This window comes from Camelus dromedarius, chromosome 17 (assembly GCF_036321535.1).
Source record: "Camelus dromedarius isolate mCamDro1 chromosome 17, mCamDro1.pat, whole genome shotgun sequence".
NCBI classification, from domain to species: Eukaryota; Metazoa; Chordata; class Mammalia; order Artiodactyla; family Camelidae; genus Camelus; species Camelus dromedarius.
Genome location: NC_087452.1, coordinates 31,949,760 through 31,974,503, shown reverse-complemented (window position 1 = coordinate 31,974,503; position 24,744 = coordinate 31,949,760). Strand labels below are relative to the sequence as shown.

The 24,744-nt window shown below is 54.1% G+C and overlaps 1 protein-coding gene across 2 annotated transcripts in view; it reads right to left on the bottom strand.

Moving 5' to 3' along the window:
- The window catches only part of POC1A (POC1 centriolar protein A), a 67,027-nt gene that overhangs the window by 31,257 nt on the left and 11,026 nt on the right, over positions 1-24,744 (bottom strand). For both annotated transcript variants that reach the window (XM_010985393.3, XM_031470463.2), the window contains exons 7-9: positions 20,357-20,490; positions 11,249-11,317; positions 8,787-8,885 (exon numbers count right to left, since the gene is read on the bottom strand). In XM_010985393.3, the coding sequence (XP_010983695.2) occupies positions 8,787-8,885; positions 11,249-11,317; positions 20,357-20,490 (302 nt within the window). The remainder of the gene's footprint in view (positions 1-8,786; positions 8,886-11,248; positions 11,318-20,356; positions 20,491-24,744) is intronic.

The window sequence follows — 24,744 nt, the reverse complement described above, 5'->3', positions numbered from 1 at the left end:
GCCCCCACACTGCCAAACCAGGCCAGAGGGTGGTTTCCTGGGACCATCAAAAATGCCAAAAGGAAAGAGCCAGAGCCGGCCTCTAGCCTCACACACACAGCCCACGCTGCCCACAGACAGCAGGCATGTGCCCACTGAGCTGATTTCCTTGAGCATTCTGTGTCCCAGACGTATGCTGGCCACGACGGGGAGACCAAGGTCCCAGCCCTCCAGAGAAACAAGGCAGGCCTGCGAAGAGCTGGCCACAGAAGAGGGGCTGCTGCAGCAGCAGAGCCTCTGGGCAGGCAGAGCAGAACGAATTCATAACCTGCTGCCCTTCCAGGGAAGGCTGCGTGGAGGAGGAGCCATCTGGAAACAGACTGAAAGAATGAGTACAGCTCCACTAGGGAACAGGGGATGTGGGCCAAAGAATCAGAGTCAGATTTGAGCAACTGGGTCTATTTCCACTTGTGGCTCATTTCTTCCATTTTCAGGTTTCTGGGTTTGAAAGCAGCATGGAACCAAAAAGAAAGAAAGAAAAGAAAGAAAAGAAAGAAAAGAAAGAAAAGAAAGAAAGAGAGAAAGAGAAAGAGAGAAAGAGAAAGAAAGAAAGAAAGAAAGAAAGAAAGAAAGAAAGAAAGAAAGAAAGAAAGAAAGAAAGAAAGAAAGAAAGAAAGAGAGAGAGAGAGAGAGAGAGGGAGAGAGGGAGAGAGGGAGAGAGGGAGAGAGAAAGGAAGGAAGGAAGAAAGACTCTCAGATGCCTGTGGCCTTAGTTCTAGCCCACCCTCTCTGCTCCACATGCATGACCTCAGCTGGCTGCCCTTTGAGAGGGGACTTGTCAGCGTGGCCTGACCAGGCATGCTGATGCTCATCATCGCTGTCACCAAAAGAGCAGCATCACAGCAGTGGCCCCAGGGCTGAAATAAAGGCACTCTGAGGCATGCAGCCTGCCCTGCCTGGGGCCACGTGTACCTTGAAGTAAAGCACCACAATGTCAGGACCCCACAGTCCTGCGATTGGGCTCACTTCCCCATGTGCAACTGTGGAATCTCCACTGACCCTGAACCCACGCTTTGGCTGCCAGTGGGAAAGGAAACCCAGAATAGTTTTGAGACCCTTGAAAGAGATAAAAGAGCTCTCAAAAGTGTGTGTGTGCCCAGGTTTATGCACCAGGTGTGTCCAGATGCACACAGAGCTGACACCAGGGTGTTCCGGTTTCCTCTGGATTCCAGAGTGAAGTTCAGAATAATTAAATCTACAGAAAAAGAAGGCAGACTAGTGGCTGCCAGGGACTGGGGAAGTGGGGAATGGAAAGTAACTGCTTAAATGAATACGGAGTTTTATTTTGGAGTGATCACGTTTCGGAACTAGATATAAATGGTGGTTGCACAACATGGTGAATGCACTAAATTGCTTACTTTAGAAAAAGGTTAATTTTATGTTATGTGAAATTCACCCCAGTTTTTAAAAAGGGGGAGGGAATACATATTAATACTTTTGTAGATATTGTCCTATATGAAGATTGCACCAGTCTATTTCCCCATCCTTTAACCATCACAGTTTTTTTTATTATTTAAGTTTTTCATCTTTACCTGGAACAGCAGCAACAGCATCACCTAGAAATTTGTTAGAAATGCAAATTCCTTACTGAATCAGACCCTCTGGGGAGGGAGTAAGCTGAGTTTTAACAAGTCTGCAGGGTGATTCTGATGCACACAAACATTTAAGAACCAATCTAAGAGGCTTACTGCAATGAATGTGAAACGTTAAAAGGCCCACCTCCTCACTACACTGCGTCTCCCCACTACACTACCTGGAAGCCCAGTAACTCCTCCTGATGCATTTCTGCAAACATTGTTCTTGTTTTGCCAAAGGCAACCCCTCTATTCTGGTAAACACCGTAATTATTTAACATGTGCCTGGTAGCAGCCCTGACCCATCTCCCAGTAAATCAGTTGTAGCCTCTGGAGGGAAAAGGAGAAGGGATCCTGCCTGCTTCCCAGGACTGAACACAACAGGTCGGAAGGAAGGGCCCAGCCCCAACCGTGACCCCTAGCAGAGGCATCAGAATCTCTGGTGCTCTTAGACTATTCACAGCCAAGTCACCCACCAGCTACTGCCCAAGGATGCTGTTTCAAGCAGGAAACTTTCTTTAAGAATTGTAATTTGGTAACAAATATTGAATCTTTTAAATTTCTAGTCTCTTCTGTTTTCCCATGGAAACCAAGAAACCCAGAGCACAGGTGGGAAAATGCAATCCACTGTGAAGTGAGGCAATTTGTCTGACGGCCTCTGTCACCCAGAGGTAGCAAAGGCCGCTGCAGCTGCCCTGCTCCCCTTGACCCCCCCGCAGGATGGTCTTCTGCAGAGTGAGCCTGTAAAATGGAAAATGCCCAAAGGAGTAATGTAGGCCGACAGAGAGAAATCAGGGTACAGAGAATCCAGATGACTTGTCTGAGGTTACAGGAGAGATGTGCCATATCCAGCCAGGCCCCAGCTCAGCTTGGAACAGGATACTGGAGCAATGCAGCTCTTACTGCCAGCCAAGCTCTTAAAGTGGCTCCCAGAGCCAGAAGTTTCCAGCATCATCCACCTCCCTAGCAGGGCTGCCCAGGAATCCTTTCCAGGACAGCCATCCTTGTAAGATTGCTGTCCCCATCCCAGGAAGTGCCAGGCCGTGGCCAGCCAGGTCTCTTAATGTTCACCTGTACTGTGCCCAGCCCCAGGCCATGCAGGGGATCTGGAGATGCCTCACAGAAGAGGAACCTTGGGGTCTTGGTGGCAGGAATAACAGGGACATGCAGTGGGGAGTCAAATTTTACCGATGGTAATGGGTATGCAGACACCAGAGGCTGTGAGGCAGTGCTGCCAGGGCTCCACACAAGTGCACACCCACAAAAGTGACGGACAGCTGTATTTCTGAGTCACCAGACTCTAGGGCTTGGGTATCTGTCTCAGGGGCTGAGGATGCTAGGATCATTTTTCCCACTGAGAAATGGGGAGAATCCCTCTTGTTCTTTTCCAGTCAAGGATCTCTTAGTTTTGCTAACAAAAAGGCTGAGACTGAGGGGCATGGCTTTGATCGGGGCCTGGGCCACTCACCAGTAGGTGACCTTCAGGCTCAGGTTTCTCCTCTGCACAGCGAACAGGGCAGGAATGAATCATCCCAAGGGAACTACACAGAAATGTGCTGCCAGGTAAGTCCCAGGAAACATGATCCCACTGTTCCTAAGTCAGCCCCCAAAGCCCAGGCCCTGCCAGGCCCAGTCATGGTCAAACCAGGCAGGAAGGTGCTGGGAGAGGGTCTGCTTTCCTGTGCTTCTCATCAGGGTGTTTCTCACCAGGCTCTCATTCACGTGGATGAAGGAGACTGTGGATGGCCAGCTATTCAGCCAGGTGTCACGATGCGAGAGCCCCCAGCACATTAAGAGGCACATCTCAACCCCAAAAGATGCCCTGAGCCCAGGGCAAGGACAGCCAATGTGTTAGGAGTCAGGGCCCCAGGAAACCAACACTTTCCCAAGATGCCTAAGTGCCTGGCATCTGATTCACCTGCTGTCAAGAGCCCCCTTTAACAGCCTTAGAAAATTCAGAGACAGAATTGGCGTCAAATGAAGAAAGGAGAGGCTCCTTTCTAAGACACGTAAATTTGGGTTCACTCCTGCTCTAAATACCCACAATGCCCCATCTGCCAAGCATCTCCAATCCACACTCTTATCACTACAGAAAGCAAATGCCAGCCAGAAGTATGTGTTCTCAGTAACAGACCCAAGTCATCCAAGTTCCCAAGGCAGAAAGGAAATCTGTTAGGCAGGTGGAAAAGGACCCCTTCTCCCACCTTGACCCTGACTCCACAAGCCAGGTGTCTGTGTGAGAACCCAGATCTTGAGCAACCACCACCCAGAACCCCCCAGATCCTCAGCACAGGACAAGATCTAGTACCAAGACTCTGTGGGCCAGGAATCACGGCCAAAGAACCCCTAAGACAAGCCTACCCTGTGCAGAGCCCCAAAACAGAACCATGGGAGCTACCATGGGGGCCCAGGGGGGTCTGGGGCTCCCCATTCAGAACCAGAGGAACTCGAAAGAAGAAACGAGTCATCCTGAGAGAAAGTCGAGGCCTTGGACTAGACATCTTCGGCTAGCCTGGCTGCCTCTTCCTGTGGACAGTTCTAGCACTGAGGCTCCGGGGGTCCTGGGCACCATGCCCTGAGGAATCATGGGGGTGAAGGAGGAAAAGAGGCTAGTTTCTACCCACCTTGTGGATTTGCTTTTGTGTCTGGGAGCAGAGAGGGCTTGGACCTCTCATCAGGAAACACAGCTGACACCTGCAAAAGTCTAGAACCCACCCTGGACCTCACAGGGACAGCCAGCTGAGCTGACCCAGTAGCAGGGTCCCCACCATTGCCTGCTGTCTGTCCCATACCCCAACAGGTTTGGGACCCACAAAGCCCCTGATGGGGCAGAGGGCTCATCCAGCTCTGTCAGACAGAGGAAGAAAGAGGAACAATTTGAAGATAGCTAAAGCTTGGTGAGCACTTGCCACGTGCCTCGCACGGTTCCAAGTGCCTCTTGGCATGTACCATCTTGTGAAATCTTGCGGAGGGACCAGGCATCTCCCCATTTGAGGTGAGTAGAGAAAAGCCCTCAGTCCTAGCCCTCAAGGTTGCCTGGACTCAGGAAGTGGTTTTTCAGTTTTACTGAAAATACCTAGAATTCGGCCGTCCTCCCCTTCCGCCCCACCCAGAACAATTTTCCTTCCCAATTGCATAAGGGCTCTCAGATGGTTGAACGGAGGGCAAGAATAAGACTAAATCAGAATTAACGCACCTTTGCTATTAAAGGTGTTTTTAAAATATTCTGTGTTTGAGGCAAAAATCAGTCCTACAAGGGCTGGGACCTGGGAGGCAGGTGCTAAATCCAAGGTCAGCCAAGACACAGTGGTCCTTGTGCCTCAGGGACAGACCCCAAAGCACAGACAGCAGGAGGGAGTGAGAACTGTGAGGATGAGTGCAGAGAGGGCAAGGTGACCAGGGCCGCAGCAGGGAACAGAGCTAAATGCTCCACCCTTGAAAACGCCAGGACAAGCCCCTGCCACAGACAGCTCAGGGACCCCCAACAAGCCCCTCTGGGAGGCACTGCTCTGTCCGAAACCTTCCAGCCTTTCTCCGTGCTGCATGTCAGGGGCAGAATGTGGAGTTTCCTTCCCACCCTCAGCCTGGTGTCTGGGCTGGAGTCCTTCCTCTGCAGCCTCCCAGGCAGAGAAAGCTCCCCAGCCATGGCCCTGAAATCCCTCCTCATCACAAGTGAGCCAAGAATAGAGGGAAAATGGAACCCATTATTCTCATTCTGAAGGGCTGGGAAATGGCTTTTGCTTTTCAACATGAAATGTGTCTAAAAATAAGCTGTGAATTTCAACCAGAGGTTGAAAATAGCTCCCGCAGTGAACAGAGCTCTGTTCAGAGTGGGCTCAAGGATGGCCTTCATTTCAAGAGTGAGAGTTGAATGCCACAGTCAAGGCAGGGGGCTGTCACAGCTTCACAGGGCTGCCCTGGCCATGGTCTGCTCCTCTGGCTTTAAACTGCCAAACTCTAACGGGCACATGGTCCAGAATTCAAGATACAGCACCTGGCCCGATGGGCTTCCTAAAATCCCCAAATGCCCGGGTGTGACTCATGCGGCTTCAGGGCCTGAGGCCCAGTGTGTTGACAAAGCTGGATGCGGCACGGCGGCGGTGCTCGTGAGCTCTCTGAGAAGCCAAGTCACCAAACCACTCCCCAGGTACTATCTCAGAGCCAGGGAAGCCCGCTGGCAGGAAGGACCAGAACACACTTCGAGTGTGAGTTATGGAAACCAAGGTGCTAAAGGTCTTTTTTTTGTTGTTTACCATCACCTCTGGAAGATTCTAAAGTGTGATAAGCCAAATGACATTTCTACAAAATGAGTTTGTGTTAGAAACCCAGGCTGAGAGACCTGGGCCACACCTGCTGAGGGGAGCCCAGCTCCGGCCCAGTGGAGCAGGAGCACAGGCACCGGCGTCCTCGGTGCCCTCCCCCGGCTCCTCCCACCCTGACAGCAGCCACGCTCACAGTCCCACCCTCCTGTCGCTGCAGCAACCCCTCCTCTAGGCTCACTCTGACGCAGGAGTTACTACGGTGATTCTCAACCGGAAGCACCTCTAGCCCCCAGGAGGCATATGCCTGAAGACATTTTTGACTATCACTAGGGCTGGGGAGATGCTACCAGCAGCTAGTGGGGCGCTCCTAAACATCCTACAATGTGCAGGAGAGCCCCCCAGCGAAGACTTGTCTGGCCCAAAGGATAGACAGTGCCGAGGTTGAGAACCCCTGGGTTGCTGAAAGGATGGTGTGTGGACAGAGCTGGAGGGGCGGAGGCTCCCTGAACTCACCAGCTCCTGGCACATGGCTGCAGAGCACCTGGGCTCCCTGAGGAGCTGAGACCCCTGGCCAGTCACAGAATCGATCACCAGGCACCGATCTCAGCACCAAGGAAGCCCTTGGGCAGGAAGGGTGAGACCACACTTGCCAGCTTGCCTCCCCACCTCAGGGGAAACCACTAGCCTAGCCACTTAGCAGCGCTATACCAACTGGCTCGCCCCAGCTTGGGAAAATGAAAAAGTTCTGTGTACAGTGGTGGTGATAGTTGCCCAGACAGTGTGAATGTACTTAAAGCTAATCAACTGCACACTTAAAAATAAGTAAAATAAATTTTATGTTATGTATATAAAGCAAAACAAACAAAACAAACCCCTAGATCTCCTCTTGGCCTGGCAGTCCTGAGATCAGCGCAGCCCCTGAAAGTGTACACCGGTGGCACACGTGTGTCTGGAGGAGAACTTTTGTGGCAACTCAGAGTCTCAAAGGGGCTTGTAACAAATGAGGAAAAAGCCCTAAACAAGGAACAATTTTAGGATTAGTAAGTCAAGTCACTTCGTGAGTTGGCAGAGCTCACCTGTGTCACATGTGGGGTCCTCGGATCCTGCCTCTGGGGATATTCAGGTCCCGTGGTGGAAATGAAAGCTTGGGAAGAGTGGGTGCTTTACCTGGGACCACACAGCCAGGGTTCAGACTCCAGAGCCCATACGTGTTCCCTGATTTGAGCCCCATGTGGTGACGCCCACTGGGCGGACCTGTGACAACAGCTCCGTCACGGGCCTGTCTTCCTAAGCCCTGCTGATGGTTCGCCCACCCAGGCCCTACCCTGCCTGTCCTGCTGGCTTTCCCCACCCCACACCCTTCATCCTAGATGATCAGGCCCCACAGCCATGGGAAGTGATGATGCCCCACAGCCCAGCTCTGAGCCAGGACTGCAGAGACAAGAGGCAACTTGTTACTTTCCCAACAGCTACAAGAAAAGGAGCACAGGGTTCTCTCCTTGCTGATGATTACTAGCCATTCCCAAGAGACAAGTGGCAGGGCCCTCCCCTGGGAAAGGGAAGCGCTTCCAGGCAGCCCTCGACCATGTGCAATATCCAGCTCAGTCAGTCCTACTCAGAGGGACCAGCACGGTGGGTCCCCAGGTCCAGGCACCGGGGCGAGTGACTAAGCCCCAGGTGTCTCATCTGTGAATGAGAACAGTAACCTTACCCACTCTCCCTGACAAGGTAAGGAATGCACGGGGCGGTACACAAAAAGGCCTCAGCTGGGCCTGGCTCACTATAAATATCCAAAAGAAGGGGAGCTGGTAGGGGGAGCTGGCCGAAGACCCCAGAGGACCCCAATTCCACAGCCTGGAAAATTATTTTCTAGGTGGATATAAAATGGCAGCAAGCAGACCACCAGGAAACCCGGCCACCCCCAGCAAACCTGGAAGCTGAGAACTGGCCACTCCTTAGCAAACGTGGAGGGAGAACAAAAACTCTGGGCCAAGGGTGATCCTTGGAAGGAAAGCTTTAAATCCCAACCTAGCCTATTCCTAGAGACATGCAGGCCGGGCATGTGCGGGGTGGGGCCCTCTGCTGGAGCCAAAGAAAGCCCCAGGATGGACTCAGAGGCTTCCTGGTTCTATTCTGGGCCAACCTTGACTCGTTGGGGGCCTTGGGCAAGCCACTTCCTGTTGTTCAGGCCAGTTTCCGCGGTGGGAGAGGCCACGCTGCCTCTAAGGTCCAGGAGGGAGAGATTTAAACAGCCTGCGGCCACTGGCACTTACAACCCTCAGGGCTCCGCCTCCTTGGCTTTACTGTTTATTTCAGCCAAAGCTGAATGTGACCTTATTCATTGAGACTCTATCAGTTATCTTCCTCTCCCTAAATATTTGTCCAACAAATATTGTTAACTATTTTAATTCAGGAACACTGATGCCCTTTTACCAACAAAGGAACTAAAAATGGTCTGTGGCTGAGAAACTTCCTTTCCATGGTTTAAAAAAAAAAGGAAGTGAGAACAGCAGGGCTGGGGCCCTTCCTATTCCTCCCAGCTGTGGCTTCAGGCCCCATACCCTCTAGGAACCTGACGTTGGGTCCTGTGGCTCCAGGCTCAGCATGGGACAGGTCCCTCCTTTCCTCGGGCCTCAACCAGCAGCCTGTGCCATGGAAACACCCCCTACCAGACGGTATGGGGCCTAGGCACCCAGCTGTCTACTCTTAACAGCCTCTTCATGTCTTGTCTGTTCATTCCAGGTTTGAAACCAAGCCCCATGAGCACCTAAGTAATTTTTGGTAAGTGACCAGGGTCTCTTCTCCATGACTGGCCTAAGCCTGCAGCCCCACCATCCCCGAGCCCAGTGCTGTTCACCATGACCCAGCCCACCAGTCACAGGGCTTGGGATGTGCCTGTCAAGCCACTTACCAGAGTCCCAGAGGAGCTGGCCAGCGTGGCTGGGGGCCTCTGCACTTTCATGACTTCTCCATAGTCGACAATGTCAAAGTTACTCTTCCAAACCATCACCTGCCGAGACCAACAAGCACACATCAGGGGGAAGAAAAAACCCTTGCCAGTCCTTCTCCAGGGAGAAAATGGGCCCAAAGGCCATCCCCAAAGTTCTGGACCAGTGGTGGGATTACGGTCCCCACTTGACACCCCTACTCATCTCTGGGACCTGCCCCACCTCCCTGGAGAGCAGGCTTTTTAGACAGGTCCCCAGGGGACCAGGGTGCCCTGGCAGGATGGGGAGACACTATCACTATCGGGCCTTTGAACTGGCTGCTTCCTGTGCCTGGGGCGTCCCAGGCCCAAGTTCCATGTAGCTGGCTCCTCGGGCTGAAGTGTCTGCTCTAACACCTCAGAGAAGCCTTCCCTGGCCCTCCTGCTAGTTTTTATCATAGCCCTCCATTTACTTCCTTCATAGCATCAGAGTCGGTAGTTATTTCATCTCTGTCCCTTTTCTTTGTTTATCATCTGTCTCTCCACTAAAACAGATGTTCCTTAGAGGGGTGGCCTGGTCAGCTTCACTGTGAGAAGTGGTTCAGATACAGACTCCAGGCCAGACAGACCACTAGGGTTAAGATCCTGGCTCTTACCATGTGGCACTAGGGAAGGACCTCAACCTCTCCGTTCCTCAGTTTCCTCATCTGTGAAAAGGGGATGATTGTAGTTTCTGCCTCACAGGGCTGTAGGCACAGACACTGGCCCCCAGGGAGGAGTCAGTATCACACCCATTACTCCACATCCCAGGACCTTCATGCCCTGAGGCTCCTCCAACAAAAGCTGAACAAGAGCGCTCCCTGCTGGAGGGTGTCGGCCACATGCAGCTGCACTCATCTAAGGACACTCCCAGGATGGCAGGAATTGTGAAACATGGCCAGTTATGAACTGAAGCCACAGAAACACCCCCGGATCCACAGATTAAAACTCAACGTGCCCAGGATGCTTTCCCCATCAAGATGCAGCTACGAGCCTGGTTCTTAGGGAAGCTCCTCATCACTCGTAGAGCAGCACCACTGTTTACTGCTACCCTGATGGGCATCTAGGGTCTCTCATGTGTCCCCTTCCCAAACAGAACGTTGGCAGACACACCCCTGCTTATGGGGTCCTGTGATGGCAGCGGCTGCCTGAGGACAGGCCAGGGTAGGGGAAGTCCTACCTCCTACCAGGTTACCTCTTGTGCTATGCAAATTTCGTTTACCATGACTTTATTTGTGAATTTACTGTACCAGTTTCCCTAGTCTTTCTAAGCAATGAGATGGGCCTCCACTCCCAGGGAAGCCTCAGGAGTCCCCTTTGCTTCCTCTACCCTGTCTGGTTAGCACAGGAACTGGTGCTGGTGTGGGAAGATGCCTGCCAGCTCTTATCCAGGCTGTGCTGAAAAAGCCTCCAACCTCCCTCTGCTTTACTGGCAGAGGTGCAACCAAAACCAGTCCATTTGGCTGGGGCTGGGGCTCACTGGGAGGCCAGTGGGACTATCCTGGGAAGCCCGGCAGCAATGGGATGAACATTCTGAGCGACCCACCAGGCCAACATTGGCTCAAAACGGCCACCGCTTCCTCCCCCTGAGGGAAGTGCAGTTCTCTGAACAAGCAGCACCACACATAAACTAGAGAAAGACCTCTGACGAGTGGAATCTTCAATGCTCCTGAAGCCTCCCAGGTGCCAGAATCTGGGCCAGATCCCAGGGCCAGGGTGCCTAGCAGGAGGCAGGTCATGAGGGCTGAGCAGTCTGGGCAGGAGGCACCAGGGCTGGCAGGTGGAAAGCCTCGGGGCAAAGGGTGACAAGGCGGGGCAGGACCTCCTCACACACATCCTCTCCCTGAAGCTGTGGACACAGCACATGAGCAGCCAGGAAGCAAAGGTCGTCAGACGATGGAGTAGAGGCCCGGGGGCAACCTCCACCCCGCCATCTGCTGAGACCTGGTTTCCCCATCCACAGAACAGGGGAAGAAAGGGCCCATCCCATGGGGCTGCTACGAGGAATAAATGAGGTGAGAAGCTCTTGCCACGTTACCCACAGTACCAGGCCCAGGGTAAACATCCAATAATTATCTAATCATTCACTTATAATCAGGAAAAAGAAGTTACTAACGAACTTTGTTTTAACTTTTTCATGGCAGCAACAACCCAGACTCCTTCCAACTCATGCTGGTTTGAGCAGTCAGGGTTTTGAGATGTGGCCACGGGGTCAGCACCTGCAGCACATCTGCTCTGGGGGGCAAGCGCCCGGGGTCTGAGTGCCCCACCCCAAGATCCAGCCTTCCAGGTCGCTGAAAGCCACCAAGGAAGCTGGTGAAACCCAGCCCAGGCGTCCCCAAGACACCTCAGCCCCCGTCTGTCCTGATCGGTATCAGCTGAGGCCCCTGCAACCATTCCTCACTTACTTGTTCATCAGAACCTCCAGAAGCAAAATATTCTCCCGTTCTTGAAAAGGCAACAGTGGTGGCTGGACCCTATCAGAATAAACCAAAAAGAACAAACACCACAGGTCACTCTAGGCACTCAATACATGGGAAGAAAACCAGAAGCTCCTGAGCGAAGGCAGCAGCAGGACAAAGGGCTGAGAGCCTCATTCAGCCCAGGGTCCTCCCCAACCTTTGGCCAAGGAACCTGCAGGTGCCCAAGCACGAGGACTACTGCTGAGACCTCTGTCCCCGAGCACCACTAACAGGACAAAGGCCAGGCCACGAGGTCGAGGGATGGCAGAGAGGAATAAGTGGGACAGTCCCTGCTGACAGTCCCACTGGGGCCAGCACCACTGTCCCCCTGCCCAAGGAGAAGCCGGAGGTCACAGAGATGAAGCGACTTAACCCAGGCCCAGCAATGGGACTAGAACTCGATGCCCCTGACCCAGGTTGTGCTCCCCACCTCCACCCCCAACACCCTGTGACTGACCAGAGAAGCCCGGAGCCCCACGGAGGAGCCAATGAGCGGAGGCAGGGCGCAGTCGGGGAGCCCAGGAGACACAAGAGGCCAGAACCAGGGCAGGAACGAAGCTGGCAGGGGTTTACTGAAGGTGCCCGGCAGGGGAGCAATGTGACGGCTCTTCTAACAGGCACGTCACTTTCCTCACGTTGGGGCCTTGGGAGGAGACGTGCCGCTCTGGCTTCTCAGGTGCTGAGACGGCACGACTGTCCCAAGGGTGGTGCCAGGCCTGCCCCCAGCTGCACTCTGAGGACCAGTGAGCATAGGCAGACTTGGGGCAGGGGGCATGATCTCCCAGGGAGAGGGGAGGGCTCTTCTCCATGCCTGAAATCCATTACAGGAAGATGCACAGAGCAGCACACCACCACAAACCATCTCCTCTTTTTGGCCAGACTTTCAGAGTGGCAGTACCTGGCATTCCCCAAGCAAAACCAGGTAAGAGAGGTTCTCTCCTTGATAACAACAGTGTGACCACTGTCACAAAGGCCACCTCAGTTCCTCCAGACCAGCCTGGGGAGCAACAGGAGCCCCAGCTGCCCATATAAGGGGACTCCAGCAGTGGGGCCGACAAAGCAGTGGAACCATGAAGAACACTGGCAAGCTCTTCCACTCATGCCAGAAAAGACCAGAAAAGTTGTAGGCTGGAAAGGGACCCAAGGTCTCGGAGCAAGGCCAGCCTCTGCTTGCCCAGAAGAGACAGGCAGATTAGACTGAGTTGCCCCCTGGGCCCAGGCACTCTAGACAGGAGGAATCATGTCTGCCCGTGCTTCTGGAATCTACCCACAGCTCCTCCTCCCCAAGCTGCCCGTAACGAGGGTGATGAAGGAGAAAGCAGCACAAGGCCGGCTGCTACGAGGTGCTCAGGCTGCTCGGAGCGCTTCATCTGCATTAACCCGCTTAATGCTTGGGGATGGTCTGTACATTTATCCTTCTGAAGGGTGACATGTCCAAGAGGAGAGAACAGGGCTGGAGGGGTCAGAGATGAGGTCCCAGCCGTGTCTCTCACTGCCTTCTCATGCAGGTGGGGCCCAAGGGGCTGGGATCACAGCAGCGTGGGAGTCCTGTGCAGCCATCCAACAGGACAAAGCGATCCGTTCTTACTGACAGTGAGTGTGAAATGCCAGGTGCACGGCATCACGCGCGGGGTGCAGGATGGGGGCAGCTCAGGCGTCACTCAGACATCCTTCCAGGTGGACAGTCATCACACATTGACAGGACTTACAGGGGGACACAATTTCAGGTGACTTTTACTTGACTCTTGGAAATCTCTGTAATATCCCCTATTTGAAATTTTTAGTAACGAGTATGTAGCATTGTTACATTAATACAAAAACAAAACAACAAAACTGTTTTCATTTTGAAGAAAAACAAAGAGGGAAGACAGAAAAGGGAAGGAAAACAGTACATGGAGTATCCAAAAAGCCGGGCTCTTTGCCCATCCAGAGCCTGCTGAAGAATGGCAGGTCCCTGAGAAGTCACAACTAAGGAATCAAACAAATATTTATGGGTCTGTCTCCTTTCCTGGTGTCACTCAACTATCACTCAACCATCAAATGCCAAGCTGGGGACAAGATGCTGGAGGCCAAGCAGCAGCAGCACCACTGAGGAATGTGGCCGGCAGCCCACAGTTCGGCAGGGGGATTGAGACCAGAAAGCAGGTGCTGGGAGCCGTCCGGGAAGGAAAGGTTGGTCGTGGGAAACTCTGGGGTGGCTGCAAGCGACAAGGGCGCCGTGAGGAAATCTCCAGGGTAGAGGCTTGTAGTCCTCCCAATGGTGCCTGTTCACCAAGAGGACTGCATGGCTCCTCCACCGGGTACCCTGGTGCTCCTGGAAAGAGCGGCCTTCTACAAAGGCTCCTACCCATCCATCCAGGGCCCTCGAAAGCAGCTCAGGGTGCTCAAAACACAGCCCAGAGAATGGCTGGCCCTGGGCTCCGCTGCAGGCTGAAGGCAGCATGGACTGGAATGCAGACAGATCTCTTCACTGCCGACACCCCAACCCCTCAGTGGGCCCTCAGGGCCCCAGACAACCCAGCCCCACTCCTCTGCCCTCATCAATGCTCCAGCGCCTCTGGACTGCTCACCGCTCTTCAAACACCGTGAGCTCCAGAAGGTCTCTCTCTGTGTTCCCTCTGTAGCCTCCTGAACTAAGCTCTTAATTCAGGTATTTTCCATCTTTCTTGGTTTTAATAAATTCATTCAAGGATACAAGTTTGCCTTGGACTACTACCTTACATAGATCACCAAAGTCTGCAATACGCAACATGTTCACTGTCGCCCCTCTCCCAACGTTTCCTTTCTACCGCGGTTTTCTCTAGCCCAGCAGTTACTGAGTGCATGCTAGTTTCCAAACCCCGGGGGCTGGGGGAGCCTCTTTTATCACCAGCAGGGCTCAGATGTGATGTGTGTTCTCTGAGACTGTTCCGCCTTCACGGTGGCTTACTCCTCTCAGTCAATTAGTCACTCTTGATTCATTTGTTCACCAGCTCAGGGCGGGCATGTTGCCAAGTTGTTTCTTCCCACAGGCAAGGTCCAGGGCCTCTGCAGTGACTCCCAAGCATGACTCAGAGCAGCAGTTCTCAGCTGGGACCTCAGCAGTGGGGATCTGACCTTCCCCTGATTGCCGGGGGTGCCCACCTGCCTGATGTCCTGGTCCCCACGTGGCTCCAGGCTGGGTCCACTGGCAGGGACGCTTCACAGGCTCCACCAGCTCCCTCCTTCTCCCACTCTGGGTCGGGTGGTCAGAGTCTTTCATGAGATGACCATCATGAGCACTGGATGTGGCCCGGCCTCCCACCTCTCTCCTCGCTGCCCCAGCCACACGTGGCCCTTGAGCTCGGCTGGACTCACACACGGTCATTTCACCACACGCCACCTCTGCCGTGTGAACTTCTAGATCCAGGGGACCCATACTGGCTGGTTCCTTCACTCTCAAATGGCAGAGCGTCAACGGAGTGGGGAAAATCGGCAAAACAAAGGATCCTGTGGTGTTTAGATCCCACAGCTCTAGGTAACTCTCACTCCGCAGGCCCTGCAGCTTGTCCAGACCTCTCCACTCTCCTCACCAGCTGCCGCCTGACTCCCTGACACCCTGCACGTTGTACCCACAACAACTACAGTGGTAAAGGCCCCGCAAGGTACCCCCACCCCCACCTTGCAAGGGTTTTGACAAGTTTTTCACTGGCTGCCAACATATAGGAATGTCACACCACGTGCCCCACGTCAGAGGTAATAGAAGAGTGACCATCAAACAGACATGGAGACCAAGGAGGCCCGGGAGGCCTGTAGCGTGGGTGCCCCAGTCTCTGACCCTCGTGCTCAGGCAGTCACCGCAACCCAGTGCAGCGGGCCGTGTCTTCCACAAACCCCCGCCAGAGAGGCTGTGCACTCACTCACTTGCAGCGGCTGTCGGATGGCGCCTGTGCCCCATGCGGACACCTGCTCCCAACCCTCAACCTTGGGCTGTCGGCAGGGAACAGGGGGCCAGGCTGAGCTCACGGTTACTTAAGTTGGGGTCAATGAGCTGATCTTCCTCTTGATGTCCCTTTACCTCTCCTCATCAAAGTCAGATCTGAGCCTCTCAAGCAGCAAAGCAAGTCTCCAAAATGGAAGGACTACACAACAGCCATAGGGCCGCAAAGAAATGAGGGAAAAGGGGCAATTCTGAGAGCTTCCTTCCAGCTGGGGGTGGCCCACGTCCCCGGGCCACTCTGTCCCACTGCTGCCACTCCTCCTAAAGGGTCAGCCCCTTTGTTGCCACTTCCCCAATCCCAGCCTAGGCTCCAGGACGGCACGATCTGCCAACAGCATCAGCCAATCTCATTCTCTGAACCTGTGATTTCTCAACAACCAAGCACAGCCCCTTGCATAGACGGTTGCCCTGGATCGGGGCTCTGGGCCCTCAGTGGTGGCTGCTTGCCCCACTGTGGGCCAGCTGTGGTAAGTGGAACCACAGGCCCATCAGTCCCTGTGCCGTTCATCACTCCACAGAGACACGAACACCAACTGCACAGCCACAAACACCAGATTTAACTTCCCACCCACGTCCCGCCTACCATCCTTTCCCAAATAGCTCTGGGGACTTAAACCAAATGAGCACGGCTCAAGATTATGTTTCAGAAAATACAGAAAAATAAATCTGCATTTCTAGCACACTGCCCCCACATTTGCCACAGAGAACTATGGGGGCCTTGCTCAGGGCACAAGGCTTGGAAAGACAGCTATGGGTGCAGGGAAAGCCCTTCCCTCTCCTGGACTTTCCTGCTGCAAAGTGAGGGATGCGGTAGGATGAGGAGGCTCCTGCGCAGCCCTGACACTCCCAAGTCTGTGCTGGACCCAGCAAGAATTAGGGACTCCCCTTCTTCCTGCTGAACTGTCCCAGGCACAGCAGATCCCCACAGCAAGACGTTCCAGAGCCTCAGAGAGGGTGCTGGCCCCCTCAGCCAGCCTGGTATCCTTGGATATCTGGCCTGTCCTCCGGGACTCGGGCCCTGGAAACGATGACCCAATGGGCAGGACTGAGAGGGCAATGCAAACAGACCTATAGACCCTGAGTCAGCAGGCCAAACCATCTAGGGCAGCTAATGGGGACAAGCGCCTATGGGTCAGGGGAATCACTATGGTCCACCCACCGTGGGACAGATTTTAGAAGTTGTGTGACCGAAAAGCCAGAGCAAGAGGATGTTCTGGGGCAGATGAGGACAACCCTAAACAAAACCAGAAGCCAGATAAGCCGCTGAGAGACTCTGTGGCTGAGTGGGGGGAGGGGAAACAGGCGATCCTCATCCAGGGGTGGTGGGGGCTGAGGGCTATGGCCCTGTGCCCATCCATGGGGGCTAACTCGTCAGAGCCCCCTACCACAGACTCTGTTTTCTAACAGACAGTGACTGCCCACCCATGGGGGCAGGACCAGGACCGTTAACAGGAACATTAAATGGCCTTTTAAAGAGCTCTCACCTAGAACAGCATGGGATCATTTTCCCCAAGCAGCACAGGAAAGGGACGAACATCTGTGAGGACCTACTGTCTGCAGGGGCAACACAGACGCATCCTCTCGCAGTATGACAGGTAAGGGCGTGGTTCTTACAGAGGAGGAAAGGCTCAGCAAAGGCAAGGTCTTGCCCGCTGTCACAGGGTAAGAGGCAGAGCCAGAATGGATTGACTCCAGTATCCGAGCCCTTTCCTTCCATCTGTCGCCTCCTGAAATTCAGTTTTTTCAGGCTGAACGATGGTTTTTCCAAACCAGAAACAGTGGGTACAAGCTGTTTGTCCTCCAAAATATTGGGGTGGTTCCCTAAAGCTGGGCATCAGGCAAGGCTGTGAACCCTCCCCAGCCGAACACATCCAGCACTTGGCCTCAGTCAGAGCGGCTGGCAAGGTAACTGGAGCAGGCTCCCTACCAGCCCAACCACTGAGAGAGAAGTCGCCCTGGTGTCCCGGGGTCGAAGGTGGAGGAAGGAGGATGGTGCGTTATCTCTAGGCTGGCAATGCCTTCCCGCTCTGTACACCCCCGATCCGGGATGGGCAGATTCATCTGGAGTCAGAAGCACCTGGTGGCAGCTGTGCTGGATGAGGCCCTTAGCCACCTCCAGGGACAGAATGTGGAAGCTCAAGTCACCAAGGAGCACAGCTGCACGTCTTCCCGGAAGGATGGGGCAGGGAAGGGACTTCATGAGTCGGGGGACTAAGAGAACCAGACACTGCACAGAGCATCCAGGTGGGGCTCCAGCCCACTCCCCAGCACGTGATGCAGCGCCTCTGCCAGGTCCTCTCCCTGGGGCTTGGCAGGGGTGATACATACCCCAAAAAGGTCAACAAATATGTCAAAGACCTTTTTCCTGGAGCGAAGCCACTCTGGCCCAACAGCATGTCACAAACTCTCACAAGTCAGGGACATCCTCAGAACACACTGACTCCCAAGTGACAACAAAGGCCCAACTTCCACAGGTTTCTCCTGTCAGGCTGAGCAGAGCAGCTCCCAGCCACAGATGTCCACCTGCATTGGGTGGCTGGCTCTGTTTTTAACAACTGCCCAAATCAAGGCTGCTCAACTGCACTATATTCTCCCTCAGGAAGGCATCCTCAGCTGTCTTTGAATTGTCCCAAACCCAGGGGCAGAGCCAGGTGCAACAAGGAGCCACAGCAAACCCTGGTGGACCTGGGGCACGGAGGGTGGGGACGGGGGGCTTTGCTGGGCACATAGGCTCTCCTCAGGCAGCTGCACCACGTGCCTGCACCCCAGCATCAGCTCCAAGACCAGACTCTTCAATCACAATGCTGCTTCCATATCATTAGAAAGTGCCCTGGAGGCAGAGGCGGCAAAGGAATCGGGCCTGATCTGCCCTGAAGGCTTGCTGGAGAATCCAGCACCCAGCTGCCACCAAGTGCATGGAGGTTCTTACCACAGGTCTCCGGGAAGAGGGGGAGGAGGAAGGGAGGGTTCAGCTTTTTAGGAAGAGGAGAGAGGTTAAAGCCAGCTCAGGGATGGAACAGAATCAGGGCTATCCTGGACGGCTCCTTCCTCCCCAAATTGGTCTGCAGAACCATGAGCAAGCCAGGCCCCGGGGCTCCCATCCCCCGGCACCACACAGTGGGGCTGGGTCGTGGGCCCCCTGGAGGAAGAGCCCCTAAGACCCGTGGCACACCAATCCTGAAGTTTCTGTATTTGACAGGGACTTTGGAGGGTTGGAACAGAAACAAATTTGAGCCTCACACTCAGACTCCCACTTTCACGGGAGCAGCAGCCTGGGGAGAAGCCCATCTTCCATCGCCCAACCCTCCAAGTACCGCACAGACTCAACCTGCCTCCCAGCCCATCTCATGTGAGCTCCATTCGGCTGACGTTCTCAGGGAGTCCCCCACTTCCCAGGCCACGAGCCTCAGTGGGTGGGACCATGACATCCATTTCCTACCCCTGGTGCTCAGCCCAGTGAGCTGGCGAATGGATGATGGATGGACAAGCAGATGGCAAGATGAACAGAGTGAGCTCACTTTCCTTCTACTCACGTCCTCTGGGCACTGCGAGCTTGGTGCCCAGAGGAAGAAATGACTCCTGGAGCCACCTCCATTCTCCACACCCCAACCCTGTCCCTCAGCCTAGTTCCCACTCTTCCAGGTTCATCAGCAGACAAGTCACCACGCCGTTTCTCTTGGCCCCGGTCTCACTTCTTGGGGAGAACAACATCCACAGGTTTACTGTATGTGCTGCTGCTGGGCCCCGTCACAGGAAGGGCCTTTCAGATGCCACATTCAAGGGTGTAAGACTTCTCCGGCTAAGAGGTGAGTCAGCGGTTTAAGAATGCTCACAAGAAAAGAGAAGGCTCTGAGTGATCACTATGCATGCACCTGCTGGCGTGGTGTTTCTATGCATGGCTTTTCCTTTTTGTGGGAGCAGGAGAGGTAGCAGCATTTATGTGGTTTTCAAAGGCCCTCCTGGTTAGATCCCAAACTGGGTATGTGTGAATCTACACGGTTGACTTGCCAAACAGCTAACAGAGGTGGGGCCTCCACCAGCTGATAGGAGCAGCAGTCACCCCAGCCCAGTGGCCCCACAGAATACCGAGATGTGCCGGCCTCCGGGGGGACAGGCCCGCTGGTCCTGCACCCGAGATGCGTCTCTGACAGAGAGGACAAGGACTCACCGTGGGCTGAGGACAAGCGGCCTCCATATCCTAAAGAAGCATAATGAAAGGCCTGCGCCCCAACTCCAAGCCATGACCAAGGCCCCCTGTGCCCCAACTCAGAGGGCAGTGAGGTCCAGAGAGCCCTAGGCTGGACACCTCACACCTGGCTGCCAGCCTAAGAGACAGGCGCACCCCAGGGCCTCCTTCAGCCCTCGAGAGCCTGTCCCCACTCTCTACCCCGCCTGCCTCCTGCTCACAGGTGGCAAAGCAGACCAACTGCAAAGCTCTGGTCTCTGTATCCCTGGCCCCACCAGGTGTGGCAACTACATCCCAAAAGACAGTTCTGCCTCAACTTCCTGGTGGTGGACATGAGAGGTCCACACCCAGGCCAGATGCTAAAGGGAGCCGCAGCCCACTGCCTGCCCACAGAGCCAGGGCACCAGATGGTGAAAGCAGCTCAGGAAGAAGGCCTCTCTCCCTTGATTCAACTCTAGGAATTTCCAAACGAACGTGCAGGAAGATTTCCCTCCTTCACACCGGCCTCTGCAAGACATCTGTTGTTTCTGCCTCCAAAGGGCCCTAGGAGGCCCATGCAATTCAGACCAGGGGTTCCAGGGCACTACTCAACCGCTGGATCAAGGGATGCCCAAGGTCACTGGGGACAGATTCCATTCAGCCCCTGGGAAAAGTGTGCCAACTATGTCCAAATGTCTCCTGTCCCACTCCCCACCCAACTGAACTTCCACGCTCCCTCCTCAGCTGCAGCACCAGGACCAGCATTTCTACCAGGGCAGGTCGTGAGTGGGAAACCTGTTCCTGCCTCTCACCCCTCTGCCCAGGCTTCAAGGGGACCACAGAAGCCACCCCATTGGGCTCCAAGGGAAGGGCCACCTTCAGGCAGCCTCTGCCCCATTCCATGCCACTCAGGCCAGGCCGATGCCCTCACCTGATGCCCATGGAGCGTGTAGAGCAGCCGGCCCTCCATGAGGTCCAGGATCTTCAGGGTTGAGTCACTGGAGGCCGTGACCAGGTAGTTTCCCGACGGGTGGAAGGAGAGGGCATTCACCGCTGCGCTGTGCACTGCAGGGAGGACGTGAGTCAGGCCTGGCTGGGGGTGCCCAGGGAAGCCTGAAGATGGGCCATCGGGGCCAACCGAGGCTGGTCTAGTGGCCATCCCTCAGAGGAGCTGTTAGGAGGCCCACAAGGATTTCCCAGGGGAGCAGCACGAGCAAAGGATGGGGGAGGCTCATCAGAGCTGAGGGCAGGCAGCAGGAGCACATGTGGCCAGGCCGGAGGCATCAAGAGATTCCTCTGCTTCTCCCCCTCACCAAGCAGTCAAGCTAGAGCAGAACAGAGTGCTCAAATATAATGCTCAGTCTGTCTAACGTGCTACTGCTTTAGTGAAACCAAACAGAAAAGAAAAGCCTTTACCCAAATCAACAGCTCAGCCCCATCATGACTCTCTCCCCCACTGCTCCAGCCCAAGCCCCACCATCCATGCCGGTAGCCCTCGCTCTCCAAAATCTGGCCACCCCAGCCCCGTCGGCTCCCTAATTGTGGTACCTGTCCACCCCTTAATCCCCATGGCCCATGGGCCCGGGAGACTCTTGCCCACCTCTTCCCCTGACCCTGAAGCTCACTGCTCAGTTACCTCCTCTAGGAAGACCCCCCTGACCTCCCCATCAGGGCCACCGCCTGGATTTGTCCTCCTGAAGCACCAGGAGTCTCTACACGGCAGAGGTTTTACATTTATGTGCAGCTCTTTGGTTCACGGCTGGGTCCCCCATGAGACCATGTGCCCCATCAGGGGCTGATATTGGGTCCACGGCTCCTGGCCTAGGGCCTGACACAGAGCAGGACTCAAAAGCGGTTGGTGAAGGGGTGAACTAGACTCAAGCAGGGCACATGGGGACAGATGGCAATGCGTGGACCAGCTACATCACAGCTTCTTAGGGAAGCTGCTGAGGAAGACCATGGTGCCTTTGTATCCGTTACCACAGGCCTGGTGAGGGAAACAAACAGGGCTAAGATAACAAGGACCCCGCCAAGTCAAAACTGCCACAAACATAGGGGCAGATTCTCCAAACCAACCCCTCGCCTGGAACTATGAGAACACAGGAACCACTGCTGGACCAGTCAACCCACCCACCACTAAATGGAGGTGCACGGAGCCCCTCAGACACCAGTCCAGCTGATGTGCCGACCCCCCTGGGGAATGTGGATCCATGTTCCCAAGAATACTCAGGGGAGACAGTCAGGGCTTTACATAACATGGTTTTTAGGTCTGAACATTCTCTAAGCACTAGGAACTCCAAGAGATGGCCTGGAGTGGGGCTGACGGGGTCTCCACAGCCAGCTCCTGGAGGCCGATTATGGAGCCCCCACAGCCCGACGCCCTCCCCACACTCAAGGCCACAGAGGAGGGGAGCAGCACCCCCAGCGTTTATCACAAATGGGGGCATGAAGAGTAGGGGGGAAAAAGCCACAGCCGATCGAAGCAGGAACTGAACAGGCACCAGCCACAGGCAGTAGCAGAAAGAACATCAGTAGCACACAGAGCCGTATGTGACCGCCCACTTGCGGAGGGACGCAGCTATGTGTGCAGACCCAGAGCAGGTGTGGACAGAAGCTCCGGACAGAGCGCAGGGGCCCTCTCTGCGCTGGGGAGGACAGGAACAGGGGGACTTCTCATCTCTACTCTGCAGACTTACATGATATAGTTTTTAACCATCAGAATATAGGTGCTATGATTACGCAACTGAGCAAATCATAAAAAGTGAACCCTTCCCTCCCTCTAAAAGAGTGTGTCACATCTGTGGAGGCAGGAGACCCAGGGCCTGCAGGCACTTGATGTTGTGCGTGCTTGTGCCCGCCACATCATTGTTCAAACCAGCACTGAAGGGGGTGGGAGAGGGGCCCAAACACTGTGAGATCCCCCAGGGGGTCCTGCCCACCCTTGACCCCTAAGCCCCTCAGCAGGACCGCTTTGAGAGACAGCCGCCCTGCATTGACCTCACCACGCCCCCATCTTCCCTCAGGTCTCCTGAAATGCCGCTCCTGGCACATGTGCCTCCCCTAGCCTGGAGCCCGTGGCAGCCTGTGCCGGCATGAACACCACCCCTGCTCCACCTGAGACGAAGCTGGCGGGGAGAGCCAGCAGCAGGGTGGATAGGGGGAGGCGAGCTCAGGGAGCCCAGGGATTCCTCGGCATCCGTAGGGCGGCAGGGGCAGGGTGTGGCTACCACGCGAGGGCCCCCTACCTTGGTCGAGCCCACCCAAGGGAGGGAGTCCGCCCCGGAGGAAGTGTGCCCAAAGCTCTGCTGCACTATAAACAGCAGGAATAGCAAAGGCCTCCTGGCTGGAGTAGAAACATCTGGAACCATTTACTCCAGAAGAGGGCCCAGCCTGGCATGGCAGGCTCTGAGGTATGTGCCGGACACCAGGACCAAACCTCCTTTCCCACTTGCTCTCCCACCTCCCTCACTGGCCTCACCAGCCTAGGGCAGCCTCTCCAGCTCGGCAGAGTGGGGGCTGTTCCAGGGAGGCCTCATCCTAAGAATCATCCCTGCCAGTCTCCACGGAGGCCCAGCTGCCCCCCAAGGGGGTGAGCCTCCTGTCACGAAGCCCTGAGCAGTGACAGCCCACGAACGATCCACTTTCACCAGGCCCAAAGCTGCAGGCCCTCCTCCTGGCCGCATGGCAGAGATGAGTGATGACTGACAGCAGACTGCCACTCGGGCACAGCTGTGGGCTACTCCCCCGGCCCCACCTCAGCCCCAAAGAGAGGACTCCAACCCAGGGATGGAGATGTACCAACATCAAGATTTTACAGATGAAAAAATAAAAGTAAAAATAAACAAATGGGACCTAATTAAACTTACAAGCTTTTGCACAGCAAAGGAAACCATAAGCAAAACAAAATGACAGCCTTTGGAATGGGAGAAAATATTTGCCAAAGATGAAACTGACAAGGGCTTGATTTCCAGAAATATATAAACAGCTCGTATGACAATAAGAAAAAAACAAACCCAATCCAAAAATGGGCAGAAGACTTAAACAAGCAATTCTCCAATGAAGACATACGAAAGACCAATAGGCACATGAAAAAATCCTCAATATCACTAATTATCAGAAACATGCAAATCAAAACTACAATGAGGTATCACCTCCCACTAGTCAAAATGGCCATCATTCAAAAGTCCACAAATGACAAATGCTGGAGAGGGTGTGGAGAAAAGGGAACCCTGCTACACTGTTGGTGGGAATGCAGTTTGGTGCAGCCACTGTGGAAAATAGTATGGAGAGTCCTCAAAAGCCTGAAAATAGACTTACCATATGACCCAGTAATCCCACTCCTGGGTATATATCCAGAGGGAACCCTAATTCAAAAAGACACCCGCACCCCAATGTTCATAGCAGCAGTATTTACAATAGCCAAGACATGGAAACAACCTAAATGTCCATTGACAGGTGACTGGATAAAGAAGTTGTGGTATATTTACACAATGGAATATTACTCAGCCATAAAAAATGATAAAATAATGCCATTTGCAGCAACATGGATGGCCCTGGAGAATGTCATTCTAAGTGAACTTAGCCAGAAAAAGAAAAATACCATGTATCACTCATATGTGGAATCTAAAAAAACAAGACAAATGAACTTCTATGTAAAACAGAAACAGACTCACAGACATAGAAAACAGACTCACAGACATAGAATACAGACTTGTGGTTGCCAGAGGGGAGCGGGGTGGGAAGGGATAAACTGGGAGTTTGAAATTTGAAGATACTGACTGGTATATACAAAATAGGTAAACAAGTTTACACTGTATAGCACAGGGAAATATATTCAATATTCTGTAGTAGCTCACGGTAAAAAAGAATATGAAAATGAATATATGTATGTTCATGCATGACTGAAGAATTGTGCTGTATGCCAAATTTTAAAAAGTCTACAGAGGAAAAAAAAAAAAAAAGATTCTACAGATGACCAGGATGCCAGGGAGGTTGTAGACCTTGCCCCCAAGTACCAGGAATGGACCACTGCCTGTGGGCCACAGGTGGCCTAAGGAGAGACCTGGTACCCACAATCTACGCTGTGTGCACACCTCTGCCTGTAGAAGCCCTCAGCAAATCTGGCCCACTGCCTGATGGGCTTCAAACTGACCAAGGAGCCCAGAGAAACCCCCGGTGCTCCAGGAAGAGGTACATTTCTGGAGCAGGCCACACCAGGGTGGATCCCCACGGCAGTCCCCACCACGAGGGGCTCAGCTCACTCCGCTCAGGGTGGCTTCTCATGATGCACAATGGGTATTACCAGTGACACAGAAGCTG